Below are 23,912 nucleotides of genomic sequence, written 5' to 3'. Positions count from 1 at the left end.
CTCCGCGGCACGTGGGATCCTCCCGGACCGGGGCGCGAACCCGCGTCCCCCGCATCGGCAGGCGGACTCTCAACCCCTGCGCCACCGAGGAAGCCCTTACCACTGGCTTTTAAATAAGAATACAGAAATCCAAAGAGAAAGCAGAGAGAAAATGAAAAATGAAAATTTAAACTTCGTGTCATTTTATATTAGAGTCTGAGAACATGTTTTCCTGAAACACTTAAGGAAACAGTGAAGATGAAGAATGATAACCACTCAGTCTTCCTGAGGAGAAAAACCGGTCCAAAGCCCAGAAGTGAAAATCCCTACAAAACTACAAAAAGAGAGCCTATTAACTGTAGATAACTTCATCTTCATTTCAATATTTGATATTCTAGAGGACCTAACAAGATATGCAGCTTACAGCCACTTAGTGGAATAAATCCCGAGTAGGCTCCAAAGTAAATTTGTCAAAAGCAAACCAACTTCCATGAGGCTGATATCCGTTCTACGGTTTATACGTTTGAAGACAGTGATATTACCACTAAAATATGAAACGGAAAGAGAGGTAACCTGATTACATCATAAAAATGGTTTACTAAAAATTGGGTAAAGTTGAACAAACATCATATTTCATTATGAATACATGTATTAATTTCATATATTAATGTAAAAAAGTGAACTGTACTCAGGAAGAAAACTTGCCTTTTTTGAGCACTTTCTATACACCTACCATGTTATTTTTATAGAGACAATATCACCTTAAGTCAAATTTCACAGGCAAAGTTATTGAGGCCAAGAGACATGACATGGCTAACAGGTGGCAGAGTTAGGATTCTTAACCAAACACAAGAATAATGAGGGGAAAAAAAAGTAGAAACAAACAAGAAAGATCAGGGAGCATCAGAGACCTACTGAATGAACGTTCATCCACACGATGGCATTTTTCAAAACTCAGTGTAACGCTGGAATGTATTCAATGTAAAATGGCATAAATTATCTCAAATATAAGCCTCTACCATCATCAAAATTAGCCAGAAATTATTACCATTTCACCTAGTAGGCCTCAATTCTCTCTCTTTTTTTTTTTTACTAAAACAATTTGGAATTCAGTCATATATGGAAAGAAAAATAAACCAGAGAACAAACTCGTGCACTGTGAGAAGGGCTGAGTTCCTTACACAGAAAACAAGGCTGGTTTATGTGCCGCCCCGGGGCAGAGGAAGTCATATCCTGATCACGAAGCGGAGACCTTTCCGTCCCTTCCTGAAAGGGCTGATTAAAAGAAAGGCTGTGTGAATTACAGCAGGACAAAATTGAGCTAGACAGAAGGCAGAACTTCCCAACAAGAGTTATTGGGTGATGAAACAGACTATCAAGAGAGGTCTTGAAATCTCTCTCCCTAGAAACCATCCCTGAAAACTGACAAGTAACTGCCTTTGCTATGTAGCATGACATCCATCCTGGGGTTCCGAGGTCCTGATATTTTACAGTTGGATTTCATTTCTCTTATCATATTTCTAATAATGCAAAGACGCTTCCTAATCACTCCATTTTACAAAGTCGTTTGGCTTTAACAGTTCCCCCAAGGAGACCCTGTCCCTAACCCATTCAGAATACGTAAAAATCCTAATGAGATACATAGGATAAGAATCAAGAGGCCTTAGGGTCTTGGGTGGGATGCTACTTCTTTGAATGACAGGGGACTCTACGTCTGTTATCACTCACCTAAGGAGAAAGAGAAAGCAGAGTGGGTTTTTTCACATGGAAAGCAGAGCTCACTCCTTGGACACAGATTAAACCTGGCAGCATAAACAAACCCTGAGTATATGATGCCACCGTAATTATTACCTGGAAATAAAAGCAACAGCTGAGTTTGGGGATAACAGTGGGAGGCAAACCTTCCCTAAAGGATCTGTGTACTCACTCTACATGCCTGCTACCATCTGCGTGGTAAAATACCCCCATTTTCTGCGTAGACACATGCTTTTGTCCGTGAGAGAAAAGAACTGGGTGGGCATAACATAAACTTTAAAAAAATTGACAATCCTGATATTATGGGGTTTTAAGTAGCTATTTTTTTTTCTACCAAAAAAGATCATATTCCTGCCATGGCAATAAGGACAGATCAAAAGATGAGCAAATTGAATTAAAATAATACATTTTTTAAAAATATTAAAAGATGAGCAAATTAAATTGTATGTTTCTCTCCACCCTGGCTTTCAAGGTGGAGGTGATTCATACAGCCGATGACCTGTCTCCAGGGAGAACTTTCACCCTCACAGCCAGGAACTGACCCTGCCTCAGCCTTGGAGCTGGAGAGAAACGTGGCGGCCCAAGGCCAGGCCCGCCAGCCTGTGATCCCCTGGGTCTCACAACAAAGACTGCGTAAGTCAAAGACAGCGGATGCATCGTTCAGAAAAGAGTTTCTGCACCAAGTCAGGGACAAGGTTTGAAGGTCCTGATTTATAACTTCATGACAGCGTCAGTCACCTTATTGATACAGACAATACACGACCCACAGACCACAAGGCCCTGTGAGCTAAGAACCCAGCCTAAGACTTTTCTCAGGACATCTCTAGTCATACTGAACAGGTGACCACCCCCAAAAAACAGACAATATACTTAATATTTTTACCCTATTTGATCATTAGTGATGTATCTGGTAAAACATAGGTGAAGCCTCAACCTGGCTGATTTTTAGAGTTAAGATCCTAGAAATAAAGCTTACGGTGATCTTCACATTCAAAATTCAAAAGCCGTATGCCTAAGATGAAATATCAAAGAGATATAAAAAATCCAACTGTGTTGGCAACATAAAGAAAGACACTCCCAAAAGAAGGAGATGGCAAAGATGAAGGTAGTGACTACAGTCGTCCCTTGGAATCCAAGGGGAATTGGTCCTTGGATACCAAAATCTCAGGATGCTCCGGTCCTTTATATAAAATACATAGTATTTACATATAACCTACGCACATCCTCCCGTATAGTTTAAATTATCTCTACATTACTTATAATACTTAATACAATGTAAATTCTATGCAAATAGTTGTAAATACAGTGCAAATGCTATGTAAATAGTTGCCCCCATGAGGCAAATACAAGTTTTGTTTTGGGGAACTTTCTGGAATTTTTTTTCCAAATATTTTGATCCGTGGTTGGTTGAATCTGTGGACCTGGAAACTGCAGATACAAGGGGTCAACTGTGTATAGGTTTTACAGAACTGTTGCAAAGAGCAAAGAAAAGCAACTTATAATTAAATACAAGATGAAATAAGAGTCAGTAATGTGGAATGACTCTGGAACAAACCAAATATCTAATATTATTTAAGTTATTGCTCACATTTACCTGCTCATCTGTTTTCTTCATTCTAATGTTCAGCCTTTGTTTTTTGTATTGTTTTTATCATCACTTATAAATATGTTTCTCTTAGTCCTTTGATTCTCTATGGTTTTCAAAATTCCACAAAAGCCATTCAATGACTAGGAAGGGAAAAGGCAGGTGTTTGGTTAAGCATTCTTAGGTATCGCTGTTCAAGACAATCTCAGAATTGGTTCGTGTTGTCTTTAGCCAAGCAAATGACATGTAATTTCTTTTAGTTGCATTACATTAGTAAAAATTAAAAAAAGGACAGCTTCATGAAAAATTTGATGGGTGGCCTACTTTCAAATGTTAACATTTGAAATGTTACTTTAAATAAATTCTAAATAAGAGCAGAAGTCAACTAAACAGCTATCTAGAAAGAAATAATAAAGAAAATGGAGGAGGGAAAATCCTCTAAGTAATAATGGCTAAGAATTTCCCGGATCTGAAAGGGGAGTCTGTTTTCAAATTGAATATTGAGTAGGATGGGGAAATAAATGCCCATCTGGGAACATCACTGTGAAATTTTTTTTAGGAGACTAAAGATAAAGAAAATCCCAGAAGCTTCCAAACAGGAAATAGTAAATGCACAAAAGAACAAGGACACAACAACATGTTATAATAGAACATATGTAGGATTCTCTCTCCCTCTCTCTCTCTCCCTCTCTCTCTCTCTCTCTCTCTCTCTCTCTCTCTATATATATATATATATATATAAGAGAGAGAATGAAGTTATGAAGTTTCATTATCTTAAAAAATTGTTTTAACATAATTATTATAAATGATAAAGAAAAATGGATTTAGCGTATGAAGAAATAAGCCAAGAGTTAGAAACACGAACGGTCAACCACAGAAAGACGGTGCTATCCCAGGGTGTCAGCTGCACAGGAGGATTCAGAGCGGTCAGTCCAGACTGCATGAGGAAGATGGAAGGAAGTCTCTGGAAAACTAGAATTCATAAACTAGATACACAATAGGAAGAGCCTACAGAGAAATTAAGGCCACATCATGCATGAGGAAATTTGGGAAATTCAAATATCCAGGAAAGAAAAAACACTCTGCAATGAAAAACACCCAAACAGCTACAGATAATTATGTAAATAATACTTATTTAATTTCCAGCTTTCAGAATAAACTTATATACAAAGTATATGTATGTAAGACCAATTATAAACACAGAGGAGAATGTAAATATTCTCAATTTGGATTCAATAATGTTATCACCTCATAAGGTAGGCAGTTGCAAGAGAACATCTGTAACTGTTGAAATAAGAGGTATGGTTTTGAGTATATTAATACAAGCTATAATGAAAAACAGAGCAATATAAAATTGATGATATAATCACGTTATGACTGTAGAGTTAGCCACTAGCAGAATAACAGAGATGGTTAAAAGTGGTCATCTCTAGAGAAAGACTAGACATGTAAGGAGAGAGAGGTAAATTGCTTTCCACTCTTTCTTTCTATGTGAAGTTTTAAATGTGTGCAGATGTACTGGAGGGGAAACATTCAAAAAAAAAATCTTTGAAACAATACTTGAAAAATAATCCTATGCGAAATTGAAAGGAACACTACTAAACTCAGGCAAAAAATTAAGTAGGTTTTGATGGGCAAAGGGGTCGCAGTTATTGTAGACATTAATAATCTTCTCCAACATACTGTTCTCCTCCTCTGGACCCAAGGACAGTTAGTCTCCACTGCCTTGGAGCTGGACACAGCCATGTGAATAGCTCTACCCAATGAAACGGATGCTGAAGTGGCCTGGTCCTTGTCTGGCCACAGCATTTAACTGCTGGATGGGCAACTCCCTAGCCCCGTCTTCCCCTCCCACACTGATCTTGACTAAATAACTTACGCAACTCAATGGGGAAAAAAATACCAAGATGGCAATGAAATTTGGGTACAAGATTGTAATAAACAATTTGTAAAAAAAGAAACATAAATGTGTAATAAACATGAAAACTTGTTTCATATAACAAAAAGGATCTTCTGGTGATGAAATATATAAGGATGTTTAAAAATAATACCACTGATGCTGAGGTTCTGTGAGATTAGACTTTTTATAGACTGTTGCTAGGATTATAAATTGGTATGGCTTTCCTTAGTGTTTACCAGAAATACTTAACTAAATGCTTCATGGCCTTTTATCCAGTGATAATACTTCAGTCATCAGAAATGAGGGAAAATACATATGCAGAAGATTTGTATTTGCAGCAATATTTTATAATGGATAAAAGAAGGATTCAAAAATAGGAGACGATTAATTAAGCTAGGGGATAAATATTACTAAGCCATGAAAATTAAGTTTATAAATGGCTTTACTGCCATCCAAAAATGTTTCAGGTATGACATTAAGTACAAAAGAACACTGGTAAACATTAACAAGTGATTATTTTTTGAGTAAAATTAATATTGATTTTTATTTTCTTTTGTGTTTTCCAAGTTTTCCACCTAATAAGTACTTTTATAATTAGGAAAATTTTTCTAATCAGAACTTTAGAAAGTTTTTATGTTAATTTTGTAGGAAGAATTAAATAAATGTGTCCTGAATTAGATTCACCTGAGAAACATTATGATGTACAAATGCCTTGAGAAAACTTAGAGCTAAATATAAATGAATGGCAACAGGGACAAATATGATTATCTGAATTCGCCAAAGACAATTAAAGTAAATGGGAAGCTAATTCAAACGTTGAGGTTTTTAAATCAAAACAAAAAATTATTATGACATATATTAATATCCATTTAGACACAAGTGTAAGAACAGCCAAAAAAAAAAAAAGAAAGAAAAGAAAGAAAAGCAGAAGTCATCCCTTAAAAGAGAACAGGGTCTGTGTTCCATGGAGTCCTTTAGAAATATCTGTCTGTTTAGTCCACCTTTGTCCTGTTCCACTCTGGGACCAGAACTACGTTACATACACCCTTAGTGGTATATCAGCATCTTTGGTTCTGAAAAATGGCTTTTCTGACTTTCCTTTGCCTTTAGCAGTAGAGTAAGGAATGAGACCAAGCCAATGTTAGGAAAATATTTAATTTGTTTAAAGTATTAGCATAAAACATTAACACTGAAGTTCTGCCTATGTAATTGTTTTATGTTCATCCAAGTAACATTTTTTTCTATTCTCCAAAAGATATTAAAATATAAACAGATGACTAGAGTCTTAAAGAAACTGAATGAAATATTTTATAAAACTGTTATCTCAAAAGTCAAAATCTTCCCATTTTAATGATCATGGAAAGGCACTTCAGGGCCACATTAAGTTCAGAGTTCCACAAAATGTAGTTGTTAAAGATTTATAAATTCCCTGATGTTTGGCCAAAAATACACAGTGCATGCCATCCACCATAAGGCAAACTGAAAGTATTCGTGGATGAAATTACCAATTTAGTATTGTATTTAGCATTCCAGTTTAAATCAGATTTATACCATAGATAGCTGGATATCTGGCTTTAGAGAGACCACATAACTAGGTTTTAAGACAAACTGAGGATGAAACTATAAGTTAATAAAACCATGAGCATCTGAATTCCTTTACTTTTATTGCATATGAACTGCATTCTCTGGTTTTAATATTCTATTTGTGAACATATATGGATGGTTACACTAAGTTATCTTCAAAGGGACATTCAAAAACCCAAGTCATAATCATAACCCATTACTTAAGCCTTGATATAGGTTAAGAATAGGCAAACCAGCAGTCCATTTAAGTGACATTAGTGCTGTAACGCAAGCCAGAAACATAACACAATCTTTTATTTATCCCTCTGGGCTCAGTGAACCTTCAGAGTCTGACATCCTCTTTATTGATCTGAGACCACAGTGACACAGAACCACAATTTTTAGGGACAGCATTACTCAGGAAACAAGTACCTTGCATAACTTACACTCCTTTGCCTGTAATAGAGTTTTAATCTTGTTTATTTCATTTTCTGCGTAAGTTTCCCATTTGTTTTTAAATCCCTGAGGAACTATTTACACAGAAGAATATCTGATGGCATTTCAAATCGAGGAGGAAAAAATGGATTTTTTTTATATGCTGTGAAATTTGGCTAACCTTATGAAAGAAAAGAAAAGGCTGTATACCTATTTTAGTATTTATCCCAAATAAATGCAGAGGAAAGATACATTTCGAATCTTGAAACCAAAATAGGATGGGTATTAAGTAAAAGGATGAGCAGTTCTCTTTCTTTAAACCACCCTGAGTGGGAAAGTCTTTCTGAGCAAAGCACAAAAATCCTGAAGCAATAAAATAAACCACTTCTAAATTTGACTGAAGAAAATTTAAGAGTATATGCATTCTTAAAAATTATAAACAGAAATCATGGTTTTAAAAAAGCATGAACAGGTTAAAAGAAAAACAACAGACATAGAGAACAGACTTGGGGTTGCCAAGGTGGAGGCAGTTGGGGAGGGACGGACTGGGAGTTTGGGGTCAGCAGATGCAAACTAGTATTTATAGAATGGATAAACAACAAGGGCCTACCGCAGAGCACAGGGAACTATATTCAATACCCTGGGATATACCATCAAGGAAAAGAATCAGAAGAAGAATGTGTATGTATGCATAACCGAATCACTTTTCTGTACAGCAGAACTTAACATTGTACATCAGCTATACTTCAATTAAAAAAATCTGGCTAAAATAGTGGCAACTCATGACAAGTAGGTGTTACTTTCATGTATGTTGTATTGATAAATAATAAATAGAGCCACAACCCAAGAGAAAACTAGGCAAAGCTATGAACAGACCCTTGAGTGCAAGCACATTGCACACACATACACAGAAATGCAAATAATGTGGTGAGAAACGTTTAACTTCAGTCAGAACGTATTGTTATAAATCTAAGCAGTGAAATAGCAATAGCAAACCTAAACAAGTTTAACATCGTACACTAGTCCTAAGAGTAGGTGAAAGCAGGCATACTCCTACACTCTAGGTAGGAATGTAAAGCGCATAGCTTTTTTGAATAGGCAGCAAAATTTTAAATGCAAACATCCTTTGACTCAGTCATCCACTCATAGAAATCTATTCTGCAAACCCACTGGCACACATTATTAATATAGTCAGGAAAAGATGGAAACAGTCATGAAAGACAGGCTAAATAACAACAGAATACACCATGCAGGAACTCCAGAGGAGGAAACTGCCGCTAAAAGAGGTCTCCAGTTTATGTTAATATAGCAAATTATCAAGATACGGAAAGAACAGTGTATTTATGAGACTAGTATTTCTGGAATCCATTGATGGTGATTATCTGAGAGAAGCGGAATTAGGGGAGAAAATACATAGATGGTATTTACTATATCCCCTTTTGTAATGTTTAAAAATTACCACGTGACTGAGTTACTTACTTCATAATGTTTAAACCTCAAAACACAATCCTTAAGAATCTAAATTCTAATTTTTGCACGTTTTAGGTTTTAAATCACCCACAATACCTAAATGTTATGGTTGACAAAATTTTAATTCTTTTATATATTTCTTCTACGTGTTAAAACTGATGCAGTTTTTTTCAGATAATCAAGATTTTGCCACCTGCAATTTTCAAAGTGTTATTATAATCGTTTAGATCATATAGAATCTGTTTTAACATTACAAGAGAACTAGCCAGGTGTGTCTCTTAGATTACTCAAAATAGCCATATGCATCATTTTTAATATTTTATACAACGTATTACAGTATTGTAAGACTTGCAACCTGCTTCTTCAGTAACAAACTAAAATAGTATTTATAATAATAATTTACTCAACATCAAATTAATTTATATAAAACTACCCAGCAACTTCTGCAGTCTATGATATTTCAAACTGAATTGAAGAACTTTTGGCAGAGAGGCCAAAAAAAGGGAAAATCTTGCAAAATAAAATATAAATTATCATCTCCAAATTTGATTCAAAAATTAAAATTGTTTACAAAAGATCTGCAATTCACATCACTGTTAATATCACTAGTTCCTCATTTAGTTGCCCCATTTTTCAACAATATATCCTAAGTCAGTAGACAATGAGTTTTCAGCTTCTACCTCTTTTATATTTTCTTCATAATTTTTTTTTAAATTTTATTTATTTATTTATTTATTTTTGGCTGTGTTGGGTCTTCGTTTCTGCGCGCGGGCTTTCTCTAGTTGCGGCGAGCGGGGGCCGCTCTTCATCGCGGTGCGCGGGCCTCTCACTGTCGCGGCCTCTCTTGTTGCGGAGCGCAGGCTCCAGACGCGCAGGCTCAGTAGTTGTGGCTCACGGGCCTAGTTGCTCCGCGGCATGTGGGATGTTCCCACACCAGGGCTCGAACCCGTGTCCCCTGCATTGGCAGGCAGATTCTCAACCCCTGCGCCACCAGGGAAGCCCCTTCATAATTTTATAATTACCATTTCTGCTCTTAAGACACTTTGAAATCTAGTTCCAAGGTATATGATAGTATTTATAAATGATCTGGAAACAATGAGTACACTATACATTCTAAAATAATACGGAAATCATGTAGCTGACCTGGATTAACTACTTCTACTCTTGCCATAAAAATAATTCTGCGGGCTTCCCCGGTGGCGCGGTGGTTGCGCGTCCGCCTGCCGACGCAGGGGAACCGGGTTCGCGCCCCGGTCCGGGAGGATCCCACGTGCCGCGGAGCGGCCGGGCCCGTGAGCCGTGGCCGCTGAGCCCGCGCGTTCGGCGCCTGTGCTCCGCGACGGGAGAGGCCACGGCTGTGAGAGGCCCGCGTACCGCAAAAAAAAAAAAAAAAAAAAAAAAAAATTCTGCACCCATGAATAATTTCCAATACAGAAACCTTATCTTGTTCTTTGTCATCTGAGACATTAGCTAAAAGACTGGCATTAAACAGGTATCTACCAAAATCTTAGAAAGGTAAAGAAAGAAGAGAATCCTGTGACGGATTTGGATGCAGTAAGAGGCAGACGACTGATCCGCAGGCAAGACGCCATAAGGAGCCAGTCCCGTGTCTAATGTCACCCTCATCAAGGGCAACGACACCACCATTTCTATTCGCTCAGATGTACTGATGGTGGAACGGATAACTGAACAGTATTACATATTCACACTTCACGATGACCCAAATCTGCATTTTTTACCTCCTGCATGACTTCTCGTTCTTACTGCTTATCTGTTTTGGGATCAAGAAAACATTAAAATTCTTGGTAAACGTGCCCATTCACCAGTATTCTAAAAATGACAACAGTAAAACCCTAGTCTCCAGTATTAGCTCAAATGGTTGTATTAAAGAAGCTTACTCATTTAAAAACTACACGGAGAGCTATGTTAGCTCTCCTTAGCTACTTCCCTTCCACGCCTCTAAAAGCATGGAGCTAAGCGTATATAATTCATATGCACTTGGGGAGACAGGAAATCACTGAAACTAGCAACAGCAGTCACTGCATTGTATGGGGCAATGATTATCATCTGAATCTGACCATCTCCTCATGAGGCAGGTATTATAACAGTCCCCATTTTACAGGGGAGGAAACGGGATTAGAAAGTTTAACTGTACAAAGTCTCACAACTGGTAAATGCTGGAGCCGTAATTTCAAACCACACCTGCTCATTTCAACATACTGGCTGCGCCGCCCTCTGACACTGTGAAAAAACTGACCCAGCAAGCAGAAGATGTGTTTTCTAAAAAAAGTTCCTCCACAAATTTAGAGTTGCTTACAACAACTCCAATTTGTTTTCTCACCTGGAAATGGATATAATAATAATCCCATTTATCTTGTAAACTGTACAGAGCTACAGTGAAGACCAAACAGCTAGGAAAGTGTTTTGAGAAGACAAAAGTTATGCATAAATGTAAAGCGATCGAATATATAAGCTCTCCGAAGACAAGAATTTCCATTTTATTTTCCTCCACCTCTCCAAGCACACTGTTTAGTTCACAGTAAAAGGCTGGGATACAGGGAAGAAGGGGCTATTCGGGTCGCTTGTGACAAACTAATCAAGGCTCTTATTTTCTCATTTCAACCCCCCATAACAATATCAGGCATGATGAGGAGACAGCTTCATCCCACAAAAGAGAAAAACACACGCTTTGTGTCATAAAGCTCCTAATCATATTCAAACCCACATTTTTCTGGTTCTAAAGCTTGGGTTCTCTCATCTGCTTTTCATTTAAAGAAATATAATTTAATTAATTAGGTGAAATAAACCGTGAGGAGTCTACAATGTGCACAGTTAGACAATGCGTGTGGCCATCTTAATTATGTGCTTGAAAGCCCCACCGGGGATGAAGAGCCCAGACTGTGCAACATCCTCCTGGAAGTGACATGCGACACGGTGATGCTGCTTGAGTTTCGGCACCTTGGCTTTTAAAAAACATTCTCCTATTTTAGTTGCTAAACATAACTTTAAGGGGCTTATGCGGTTTGTTCCGTTAGTCTCTTCTTTGTCACCCAACAGTCCCGCCCTGGGATACAAACAGCAGAAAAAGATTCCAGCAAGAAACTACAAATGCATTTTTCTCTGTCCTCAACAAGTGCTTATCAAAACCATCCAACGATCTCAACACAGAAAGTGATAACAAGCCCGCTAACTTCCATACACTTAGATGTGCCAAACACAGTCTTTTACGCCTATTCTCCATCTTCAAAAATAATCCTATAATGTATGATTCCCTTTTACAAAGGTGGAAACGGAGACTTAGCTGCGCTAAACAACTTGTCGGATGTCACACGTCTAACAGTAGGACCAGAATTCCGTTCCAAGTTCAGACTCAACTAATGCTCTTCTGTGTCCCAGGACACCATGGCTGCAAACTGCAAAGAAGCAACGTCTTTTATTTTTGTAGACAAAACGCTTGCGCATTTATCATTAAGATGACAATTCTTGACTTGTCTGCGTTCTGAGAGATAAAGAAAAAAACTGAAACGCTATTGTTCCTTGATATTCCCTCTGAATTGTTGCCTCTGTTCCTAAAATTTCCTCTCCAGATGGAAATTAATAATAACACTGTAAACTAATAAAAACTTAAAAACTGATAAAACGAAGAAGGCTACCAACTGTGAAAGTGCTCAGGAATTACAAAGCTCAATATCTCCATTTCATACACAAACTGAAAATGAGATTGAAATCTTTCAATTCCTCCCAAGCACAAGATAAGATATGAATAAAGAAGAAACTCATGCCCTAAACTGAAGTGTATCTCTCTAGAAAAAACTAGCAAACACACATCTTCCCTACCACGGCTGGAGATCGGCACTTCCAGAACTTTCCCTGCCAAACTTGCGAGGAGGAGAGACTTTTTTTTTTTAAGGGAAGCCCTCCTCCCGTTCTAGAATCCAGGAGCTGCTTCTGTGGTAGCTGGATTATTGAAAACAGGAAGTCCTTTTCAATATCTGCAATTCACAATAAATAGCTTACATGAAACCTTCGAGGAATATGCTTAAAATGTTCCAAATTAGTGCCGCTAAAATGCAGATGACACTATTCCCCAATCTATGAACTAAACCGATCCCCCTACACCTTACAATCTTTATTCTTCAGACTGAAACTGCCCATTGTGCTCTGCGTTTCAGTCCCAAATTGCGCTTCAATGATTTTTTGCGTGACTAACTTTAATGACAGAAAACCCTATATATCATTCAAGGATTATCATTAATTTTCTTAAATATTCTTGTAAGACATGCTAACATATTTTAAAATATATCTAGGATCGTTAGGGCCGTTATCTAGATGTTAACAAAGGAGAATAAATCACCACCAGATAACAAACTAAAAGACAAATGTTTCTGTGTTCTGCTGATAAGCCCTATTAGCATTTATCAGTTGTTGAGTTGCTAAATCATCTCAGGAACCCCAAGCAGGAGATAAAGTTTATTATGACTCTCATAAATTCAAACCCTAGTAGTATGTTCCACATTACATATTTTTAGCTGCAACGTTTTCTGAAACTTTTCAGTCAATGTTTTACCTCTTCATTAACAAGAACGACTTTTTTACCAGCCTAGAATAATAAAGTGCCTGAAAGGGGTGTTTCTGCCTATGAGGGATCCAGAATGTTTCTTTTCTGTCTTTTCTCCCTCTGGAAGTAGTTAATAATATCTATCAAATTCTATCTATCTATCAAAAGTAATATTATGATAAGAATTCCCTGTTTTAGAGTAGCTCAATGTTAGTGTAGAAGCCTGACTGCAGACATGCAAACTAAGCAAACACCAGGTCAACGAGAAGCTTAAACAAAAAGAGAGAGAAAAGGAAAAAATTCCCAGTTCCAAACTCCAACTCCTCTGCCTAGTACACCAAGTTACACTGCCTCTTGGGATTTTTCCTGTTTGTCCACAGTCCCCTTCTGACACGTTAAGAAATCTTGCAATTTCAATCTACAACAAAGGATTTTTTTTTTTCCTTTTGGTGTGAACATAATTATTTCAAAATGTTCATTCTACCCTTTTATTCTTGCATAAACAATAAAAAAATACATAATCACATATTGCTGACATATTCTTACTGCCGTGGACCCAATACTTACGCAAGGGAAATTTGTAAAATGAATACTAATTCTGAAAGAGTGTTTTAATGCAAAGTCTTAGTATCAGCTGCAAAAGGTTTAGGGGCTGAGAAAACCTTTCTTTTTTTATCAAATTATATAACATGAGCTTCAATTAATTTTATGCTGAAGTTAGAAACGATTGACCAAGACCATATTATGTGGTAGCGATGAAGAATTAGGTAACTTCTCTATGTTCTCATAATAAGCATAGATACACTCAGTTTATATAAACATATTTCTATCACTTCAATCAGTATCACTGGGTTTTTATAAAGATTAGATGAAAAATATTTGCATTGAAGGGACACCTTCTGAGGTACTGAAATTTGATCAGAGTACAAGTATCAGAGCAGCATAAAGTGAATACCATAGTATTTATAGTTTGAAATTAACTTTACACAGAGGGTAAATAGCTCAGTAGAAATATGATGCCCTGTTCAGAGGACTCTAGACAAACTAGAATTCAGCCATTTCTCAATCCAATTCAGTTTGGGCTCATATTGTACATACTAAAATAAAATGAGGAAAAAAATGTAGATATTAACGTAACATAACCAAAACTATAAAGTAAAATTCTGAATAACAATTTAAATAGTAAAACTGTGACGGGTATATGTCATTTCTTTAAGAAATGTTGAGGTGAAAAGTAAAACAATCTAAGAAACTATCTCCTCATAAATCCCCTCCTATAATGAACCCTTATCTCCCAAACCTACTTGTTCTATTCAGTTGAAGACTCATAATTGTCAAGCTTCTACATTTTAAAACTGTCTTTAACCTTAAGCTACACATTAGTACTAAGCATTTTGGATGATTTTTTGCAATATTATGTTAATTAACATATGAAAAATAAAACTATAATGACAAGTTGAGTTTTATTTTTGCTGAAGCAGACTATCAATTGGATAAAAATAGCTAAATTACTGGAAAACAAATTCTAAGGATAAACTGCCAATACAAAAGAGAAAAAAAAGGCATGCATGTAAAAGAATCACACCCATTAGTGCAAATATTAAAGCAACTGGTCCGTAAGAGACTGTGTCTATCAATTTCTCATTCTCAAATATCTCTAAAAAAATATATATTTTTGTAATTCGGTGATTTGTAAAAATTTTGCTATGGTTACCAAGGGGGAAAGGAGGTAGGGAGGGATAAATTGGGAGATTGGGATTGACATATACACACTACTATATATGAAACAGATGACTAATAAGGACCTACTGTAGAGCACAGGGAACTCTACTCAATACTCTGTAATGACCTATATGGGAAAAGGGTTTTTAAAAGAGTGGATACATGTATATGTATAACTGATTCACTTTGCTGTAGAGCAGAAACTAACACAACACTGTAAATCAACTCTACTCCAGTAAAAAGTAATTAAAAATAAAATAAATATTGGAGTTTTTTTTAATTTAAATAAAAATTGAAGGAATTCACAGAAAATTGTGGTATATAATATCCTGAGGATGGGGGGTTGGGGGGAGAGAAGACAATTTTGTGGCTATTCAAGGTATATGAACAGTCACTTCTTGCGGAAAGTCCAAAACAAAAATGGAAGCCGGGCACACCCACAGTCCTCAGGGCCCTGAGAAAAAGGATCCCTGTATTCTAACCACTGCAACACGGCTTCTGCATCACCCCAACAGCATTTATTTCAGCAAAGCATTTTAACATAGAGCAATGTAGCTTTAGGGATAAATATAATAACTCTGAACATATCTAAGTTGTAGATGAAAATGAAAAATGTATCACACCTCTATCTAAATAGGATCGGAGGCAGATTTTACCAAATAAATGGTTTCTTTTGAAATCCAAAAGTAGCGTAAGAGCAAAATTCTGACTTTAACAAGTATAATTCTATAACAAGAAATTCTGCTATATGCAGTCTGTGTAATAGATAAAAAATCGTGAAGGATACAAAGCCAGCAGTGGCATGACCCTGCCTTTAAGAAAGGCATGTTTTCATTCTCTACGTTAATTTTTTAATGTCTTCATTTTATAAATTAACATTATCAAAAATGACAAAATACTTTAAACTGAATAGTAACCAAAAATAATAGGTATTAGACTACTAATGGACACCTCTGTAAGAAGCACATTCATTTTTCTCCCAAATTAGTGAAACCTGCTTTGAGAAACCTTTTAGTTTTGGAAAATTTTTAAATTGTGGGTGATTTTGAGATTCGAAAAAAAATCGTGGGTAACCTTGAATTCAACAATTAATGTCCCTATTGTATTGACGAGGCATAGTCACTTAAGACGTTTGGCAATGAGTTATTCAGAACATTAGAGAAAACCTCAGAAAATCTGAATGAAAATTGCCGGAATAAAAGAGCTAGGATTTTAGTCATGTCTGGGGAATCTTCAGTAGAATTCAGTTAAAGAAGAAAAATATAATTTACCCAGTGGCCACTAACATCCCAATAAAATGTTTAAATCTAATACGAGATTTTAGCTCTGTGGAGTATATCCTCTGCTTACCTTAAAAAAAAAAAAAACTGTTTCAATTTAAGTTTATTTCCTGTAATAGCATCTGCTCTGCAGATTAAGCACTTTCAGTGACTTTTTTTAAAAGGGAGGAGAAGGAGGAGAACAGAGGAAGAGGAGGGAAAACACCCCAAGCTCTTTGAAAAGTCAACCATACGGCAACACCTGATGGAATAACCAGGAAACAACGGGTCCTCTACAGCCTTCCTTAATATTGTCAGGGCTCCAGAACGTCTGAAAGTGTGAGTGTTTTTGGAAGAGATTCCGCGAGAATCTGGGCTCTGGCATGAATCAGCATTTTATAGTCCTAATGTCAAGGTGCAGTGACCCCATCACTATAAAGGCTTGACAAGAAAGGGAAACCTCTTGAGTCAGCACGTTGAAGTCTGCAAGACCTCAAAAAGGAATAGCACAGGAATAAATTCCTGTTACTATGAAGCTTCTATAGTTTCATACAGTAATTTTTATTTAAATACTCAGTTTCTCACATCCTAAATAGAATATTTCAACCAAAGCCATTCTTTGATTTCTGTTTGGTATAATGTCTTTTCTTGAAATTCTCTTGTGATATACATGGAGTATGAAAGCTTAACTACAAAAAAATCAAATGATAAATTAATTATTCTCACGTATTAAGAGCTACTTCATTCTCTGTAACTTCCAGTTGCTTATAATCGAAGATTTACACCCCAGGTTGTAAGGTATTGCGTTCCGGTACATTTGTGCCCAGTTTTCTTCACACCACAAATTCTCATAATTGCTTAAAGAGCACCCAAGTTGATTCTAGTTTTAAGAAATTTTTGCATACATTAAAGTGGGTAACTCCAGGCTCTCATAATTACCTCGACAAAATGACAAAACGTGATAGCCCAGCCAATCTATAAGTACTCAGAATCTATAATTATAACTATACAAACACACACACACAAATTCATGCAAAGTGTAATAAAGGTTTAGCAAGCACCAATTAATGTGATGAACACAGATACACAATCTCAGTCATTCATGACTGAAATGCAATGATAAGAAATATACCTTAAAATAATATCTGAAGGACCTACTGGATAGCACAGGGAACTCTACTCAATATTTTGTAGTAATCGGTAAAGGAAAATTAAATATATATATATATATATATACATATACACATGATTCGCTTTGCTGTACACCTGAAACTAACACGACATTGTAAATCAACTCTACCCCCATAAAATAAGTAAATAAATAAGATCTGAAGCGTCAAGGTTAAAAAGCCTTGATTCTTTCTCCAAGGAAAAAGTATACTTTTAGAAGTCTCTCTTGTCCAAGAGCATTTATAAATCAATGATGTTCCTGCACTTCTTTCCAAATCAAATTCACAGGAAGATTGAAGATAATCTATTTTAAAAATAAAATCGAAGGCACCCTTTTTAAAAGGCATTTGGAGTTATTTTTCAAACGCATCATTTTAAGTGAGTTTTTCCAAAATAGATGCCATTTACACACGTTTCTTCCATCTCTCTAAATGAATGGGCTTACGTTGCTTCAAAAGGCAGTGTGTGCAGCAGTTTTACAAAAGAACAGTATTTCTCCAACATCTCCATCTGCTGGCTTAGAGGAAAAGTAGATTTTATCCGCTGTTTCTTGACATTTAAGATTTTTACAATTTATTGTTATGAAATTGAAATATGAAACTATTAAATTATTTTTAAAGAGCTTAATAGCTATTTGTCAAAGTCTTGCAGTAAAAAATAGGAAAGACTTTGAAGAGGACATTTACTATTTAATATTTTTAATTCCAAAGCCCTATGTGATCAAATACTCATGTTCATAGCCCTTTTAGACAGTTTTATTTTGTTTAAAATAAAACAAATTTACTAAAACAAAGTTTTAGTACGTAGTACATTAAACTTTATTAAAACTTTTTAGAATGTAAACGTATGTAGTATTCGCCTAAAACCTGCTGTTGATTTTGTTAACCTATACACAATATGTGGTGTATACACATATGCCAATACCACATTTATTATTTTCACAAAAATGTTGAGTTAATGTAATAAATTGCTTTTGTAGAAAAACTACTAGAATATCTCCACATCCTCAGACTAAACTTCTTAGACAAGACGCAGCAGACAGTGCACAGGAAAGGCGTCCAGGCCAATAAGGATTCGAAAACTATTTGAAAGAGCGTTGAGGGGAAAGGTTAGGAAAAAAATGAATTACTATAGGAACAGCATTCATTTATTCTCTGACATCTAGAAGACACTCAGCAAATACTGAAGGGGGCAGGGGGGGAAGGAAGGAAGGAAAGAATTCTTGAGGCCCATTACTGATTCAACTGTTGAACATCAGATGCTAATTTATTTATTTTTCTGATTTCATGTATTTTCTCATATTGATGTCTTATGTTTGAGCAACCTTCAGGGAAAAAAAAAAAACACCTCACCTTAGTAGGCTCTCTGGCTAATAAGAAAGAAGGGGGAAAGGAAGTGGGGAGGGAGGGGAAAATAAAAGGAGAAAGTAAGAAATTGGAAATCTGTCTTTATTTCCTCAGGTACCCATGGAAACAAATGGGAACAAGTAGGTCCTTCCATTATTCCCACTGTGACTGTGAAACAGGGAGTGGGAGGGAGCTCAGAGCCTGCACAGTCACTTACCCAGTTCAGAATATAATGACTTCATTTCGTTTGCATAACCTTAACCCATTCCATGGATCCTGCTGGACCCTGAAAGCCCCATCGGCCTCAGCAGTTCCAGAGAAGTCCCTCCATCTCAGGAATACAACTAAATTAGCAGACTAATATCTTTTCTATTTTGAAATTATATTATTAAGGTTTACAACTCTGCTTTCTTAATATATTAAATTTATACTTTACATTTAGGGGTTACATTTACCCTATGGGATTTTTATGGTTTAACTCGGAGGAAGGACAAGCTACTTTATGAACACTGATTGATGATACACGTTTTAATACTGGAGTTAAGAAGCAGAATTCCTTAGATTTCTGGAGGAAATGGAAGAAAGTCGGCTGGGTTTCCATCAACATATTTGACACTGCTGCTTCCACTTCATACAGGAAAGAATCATGGATTCCCCTGACTGAGAAGACAAGGAAACAAAGGCTATGGAGAAAAAGCCTTGAGCACGATTTAAGTGATCAAGACTCATGTTAATAAATTTGATATTAGAGATCGCCATTCATTTCTTGACTGCTAACTTTAGGAGTATAGTTTATACAAGCATCTCTCTCTCTCTCTCTCTCTCTCTCTCTCTCTCTCTGTAAAGAGGTAAACTAATTTTACATTTTCTATTCCTCTTGGGGAAAAAAAAAAGATACAAACGCTCCATTTCATTTTGCAAACTCTAGATTGTAAAATTCCCAAAGGAATGAAGAAATTGAGTGCCTGGTCGATGAGTTAATGTTAACTCCTGAAAATTGTATCCAATGAGTCTCTCTTCTGTACCAGGGCCTCAACTAGTTCTGTTCAGCAATCAGTAAGACTACTTATAACACGGGAGTTGCAGAGACCATGGCTTGAATTCCCCTGTCGGAAACTTGAAAATGCATTCAGTTCCTCACCATAATTTGTTTTAGTGTCCTAGAATAATCCACGGAGGAGAAAATTTGGGACCTGGAGACGTGTAACTTTTTATTTCAGCTCCATTTTCTAAGAAAAAAAAAATCTGTGCAAAATGAAGATCTGATTTTCCCATTTTCTCAGAATTGTGGTCAAGCGAATTAAATTGTGTGTGTGTGTGTTTTTAAATGAAATCTATCTCTTATTACATGGATGTACTCATTCTGTGGAAATGTATGGATTTATATATGTGTTTAATATATGTACAGTTTCTGCCTGCATATCTTATTTCAATAAAATTTATATTAAATAAATCTATCCAAAAATATTGAGACTGAGGACCTAAACTAGTCACCTAACCTTACCTAACCATTACTTTTTACTCTTTACAAAGGCCCAGCACAGTCATTCAGCATTTGGAATGAAGACATATTCATGGCTTTCAGGGGACCTATCTCCTGTGCTCTCAGCCAGGCCCTGGCATGATTTTCACCAATCAGTGAACTTCTCTGTCATTGACCATATTCAAATTCTTTTCACCTTGTTTTAAAAATCTAGATCCTTCCAATAATCAGTCTTGCCTTAGGTTCATTACTTTCCACAGCATTTTCACACTAGTATCCAATTACATACAGTCAGATACTTAGCACAATTGTGTGTCAAACTCACAATTCAGGGAAAAAAAACCAAAACGGAAACCTGATATCAAATAAAATGAATAATCAAAATCTGATAGGTAAACAGGTCAAGCATAAAAGCCTTCAAAACTTAAACTACAGCCGGTTTCTTTGTATACATACATATATATATAAATTTTCCAAGATATATATTATTATATTCTTCTATGGAGTTTTTTTTAAACTGCAAATCCACTTAAGCCTCCTCTCTCTCTCTCTCTCTCTCTTTCTCTCCCTCTCTCCCTCTCTTTCTCTCTCTCCTCCCCACCGTGCCCAGTACCTTTTCTCACTTAGAACCAACATGTGAAGAAAACACACAACACTGAAATCTTCTTAAACAGGTTTTCATGAACAGTTGACTTCTAAGCATCTAACAGGACCATGATGACGCCCCCTGCTCTATCGGTCAAAGCCAGCGGCTTCGTTCCTGCAGTCATTCGGTGGACAGGAGCTTCAAACGGAGCGGATGCTGTCTCTGACACTACAGTCAGGCTAACCCACGGGCTCTACGGTTAAGGCTTATCACGGAGCCACCCACGGGCTCTACGGTTAAGGCTTATCACGGAGCCGCGGGACGGCCACCAGCTGCCTGTCTACCGTGGGGACTCTGCGGTCATGTCCCGCTGGCTCCTTTGCAGGTAGCCGGAGTGCGAGGGGAGCCATCTGCAAGTCCCCCCGCGAGACTGTCAACTGTGCAATATGCACTGAGGCCGTCAAGTCCGAAAAGAGTCCCCGCCACGCAGCCGGCAGGAAAGGATGCCAGCCGCTGGCGGAGGGCAGGGGGCCCGGGGGCGGCCGCGCCTGGAGCCGGGCCCGCCGGCCTTCCCCCGGAACCGCGCGGGGACTTAATGGCTTGGGTCCCAGCGCTGAGGCCCGGATGGAGCTCCGCGGCCGGTCCCCGGACACCGCGCGCCGCGCCGGGACGAGCAGGACGGCTGCGAAGACTAAACTGGCTGGTCGGCCGCTTCGCCAGCTTCCGAACTCGGCGCGTCCCGCAGCTGTCGGGTCCTTCTCCTCCCGCTGCCGCGGCGGGAGCCCCGCGACCTGCGGACGAGCGCCCCGGGCACGCTCGCCGCTGCGCTCGGGCCGCAGCTCCCGGGGCCGCGATCCCCGGCCTGCGTCAGCCGCGCCGCGGCCCTCCGGGGGCCTCGGGTGCCGAGCGCACCGCGGGACCGCTGTGACAACGTGTCCCGTCTCGGGGGAGCGTACAGCCTCACGGGGTCCGCACGGGGACCCCTAGCGGGGCCTGCGGATTTCAACCCGGGGCCGTGGCTTCTACCCAGCAGCCCGACGGCGCGCCCCGGGGCACCGCGTGCTCGCGGGGCGCGGGGGTGAAGGGCTCGCCCTGAAGACTCCAGCTACGCCGGGAGCCCCGCACCGAAGGGCGCCCCCTCACCTCCGACACCCATCCCACCCGAGCGCCCCAGGGCGCACACTCTCCGCCGCCTTTCGCCGGCTCTTCACCGCCCCCCAGGCCCCAGCCAGCGGGGGTCCCCGCAGTCGCCGACACCTTCCCCCGACGCTGCCACACGCACGCGCGCGTGCAGTCACTGCGCCCCGACACTGACACGCAGGAACACACACACCACACACACACACACACACACACACACACACACACACACACACCAGCCCGCTCTCCGCGTGCGGCCCCCCGAAAGGGCATGCATATGCCTTACTCACAAGCATTGGTGACTGCGAAGCTGTTGGCTACCTCCAAATTGTCGATGTGGGGTGTCAGTCTGAACTCCGAAGTGGAGAACTGAACCATCCCTACCCGAAATGCACTGTATTCCTGATCGGCGCCCCTGGGAAACAGCCCCCCTGCAAAGAACAAACACCAAGCGGGAGGACAGTGTCAGCGGCCGGCGGAAAGCAGGGGAGCCCGCTAGCGCCCGACTGCCCCGGAGCCCCTCGTTCACACTAGCAGGCCGAGTAAACACATCCACGGACCCGGGAGCCGGTGTGTGTGTGCGTGTGCGTGTGCGTGTGCGTGTGCGGGGGGGCGGCAGCATCCTAGGCCGAGGGTCAAGGCACAGGGGGGCCCGAGGGCAAGGTGGGTGGCCAGAAACGTCCTCCCTTCCTAGTGATCACAAGCTGTGCATTCAGAGCCCTAGAGAACCTGAACAAACCGGAAGATGCTGTGACGGCAGATGGAATAAAAATCTGGGGGTCATTAAAGAGAAGCCTTTCCCTCTCTTGTATCAAGGCCGAGTAAACACATCCCCGGGAGCCGGTGTGTGTGTGCGTGTGCGTGTGCGTGTGCGTGTGCGGGGGGGCGGCAGCATCCTAGGCCGAGGGTCAAGGCACAGGGGGGCCCGAGGGCAAGGTGGGTGGCCAGAAACGTCCTCCCTTCCTAGTGATCACAAGCTGTGCATTCAGAGCCCTAGAGAACCTGAACAAACCGGAAGATGCTGTGACGGCAGATGGAATAAAAATCTGGGGGTCATTAAAGAGAAGCCTTTCCCTCTCTTGTATCAGAGGCATAGTCTTCTGCCTTTGCCTCATCCTAAGAAAAACATATATATTCCAGGCAGTTTAAATCTGGAATGCAGTCAAGGTATGACATAAGTCTACATGACATGAATTAATTTGTCCACCGTGAACAAAGATTACCACCAAATTATGCACAATTCAAAAGCAGAGCACAAAGGGTACCTACCTATCTGTATGCTGTTAGAAGAGACACCGAAAATCAGTCCCCACAAAACAGGAGAAAGGAGGACAGATATATGCATAATCTTTTGCATTTCCAAGAAAAGTAGAGCATCCACAAAATACCCTTTTTTTCCCCCTTTTCCTCCTCTTCCTTCTTTGGCCGTTCTCCTCGGCAAATTAGATCCTCTGCATTTTGAGACAGCAATGTAGCACCGAGCTGCTAGAAACACGAAGTGGTGGCAGAGGAATCCCTATTTCCCAGGTCCAGCGGGTGGCTGCCTCCCTGCGCCCGGTCCCCGCTCGCGAAGTCCGGAGACTGGTTGGATGCAGCTTCCAGCAGGCTGCCGCTGTGGTCCCAGCGCCTCGGGACACTCAGCACCCTCCCATGCACTCACACACTCACCCTCGCGCGCTTCTCCCTCTCCCGGCTCTCACGCGCGCGCGCGCGCGCGCACACACACGCACACACGCGCACACACACACACACACACATACACACACACACACGCACGCACACAAGTCCCAGAGACGGGCCCGGCGCGCGTGCGCGAGTCGTGGCGGGCGGGCGGCCGGGACGCCCCTCCCCCCTCGCGCCCTGCGCGCCCAGGCGTCGCGCGCACGGAGCTGGAAGCGCGGCTCCGAGCCGGGGCGCCGCGGCCCCCGGGCGAGACCTCGGGTCTCGCGAGCTGTCGCGCC

The 23,912-nt window shown here is 39.7% G+C and overlaps 1 protein-coding gene across 3 annotated transcripts in view; it reads right to left on the bottom strand.

The window, feature by feature from the left end:
* Positions 1-23,323, bottom strand: part of GRIA2 (glutamate ionotropic receptor AMPA type subunit 2) — a 176,615-nt gene extending 153,292 nt beyond the window's left edge. Inside the window, exons 1-2 of one of the 3 annotated variants that reach the window (XM_055085779.1) lie at positions 23,221-23,323; positions 22,242-22,382 (exon numbers count right to left, since the gene is read on the bottom strand). In XM_055085779.1, the coding sequence (XP_054941754.1) occupies positions 22,242-22,382; positions 23,221-23,308 (229 nt within the window). In that variant the 5' untranslated portion in view covers positions 23,309-23,323. Of the gene's footprint in view, positions 1-22,241; positions 22,383-23,220 lie in introns of those variants that run through there. The other 2 variants (XM_007109898.4, XM_055085780.1) reach the window with 2 other exon arrangements.
* Positions 23,324-23,912: the final 589 nt, after the last annotated feature.

Source organism: Physeter macrocephalus, chromosome 7 (genome assembly GCF_002837175.3).
Source record: "Physeter macrocephalus isolate SW-GA chromosome 7, ASM283717v5, whole genome shotgun sequence".
In the NCBI taxonomy this organism is placed as follows: Eukaryota; Metazoa; Chordata; class Mammalia; order Artiodactyla; family Physeteridae; genus Physeter; species Physeter macrocephalus.
This window is presented reverse-complemented; position numbering and strand designations above follow the sequence as displayed.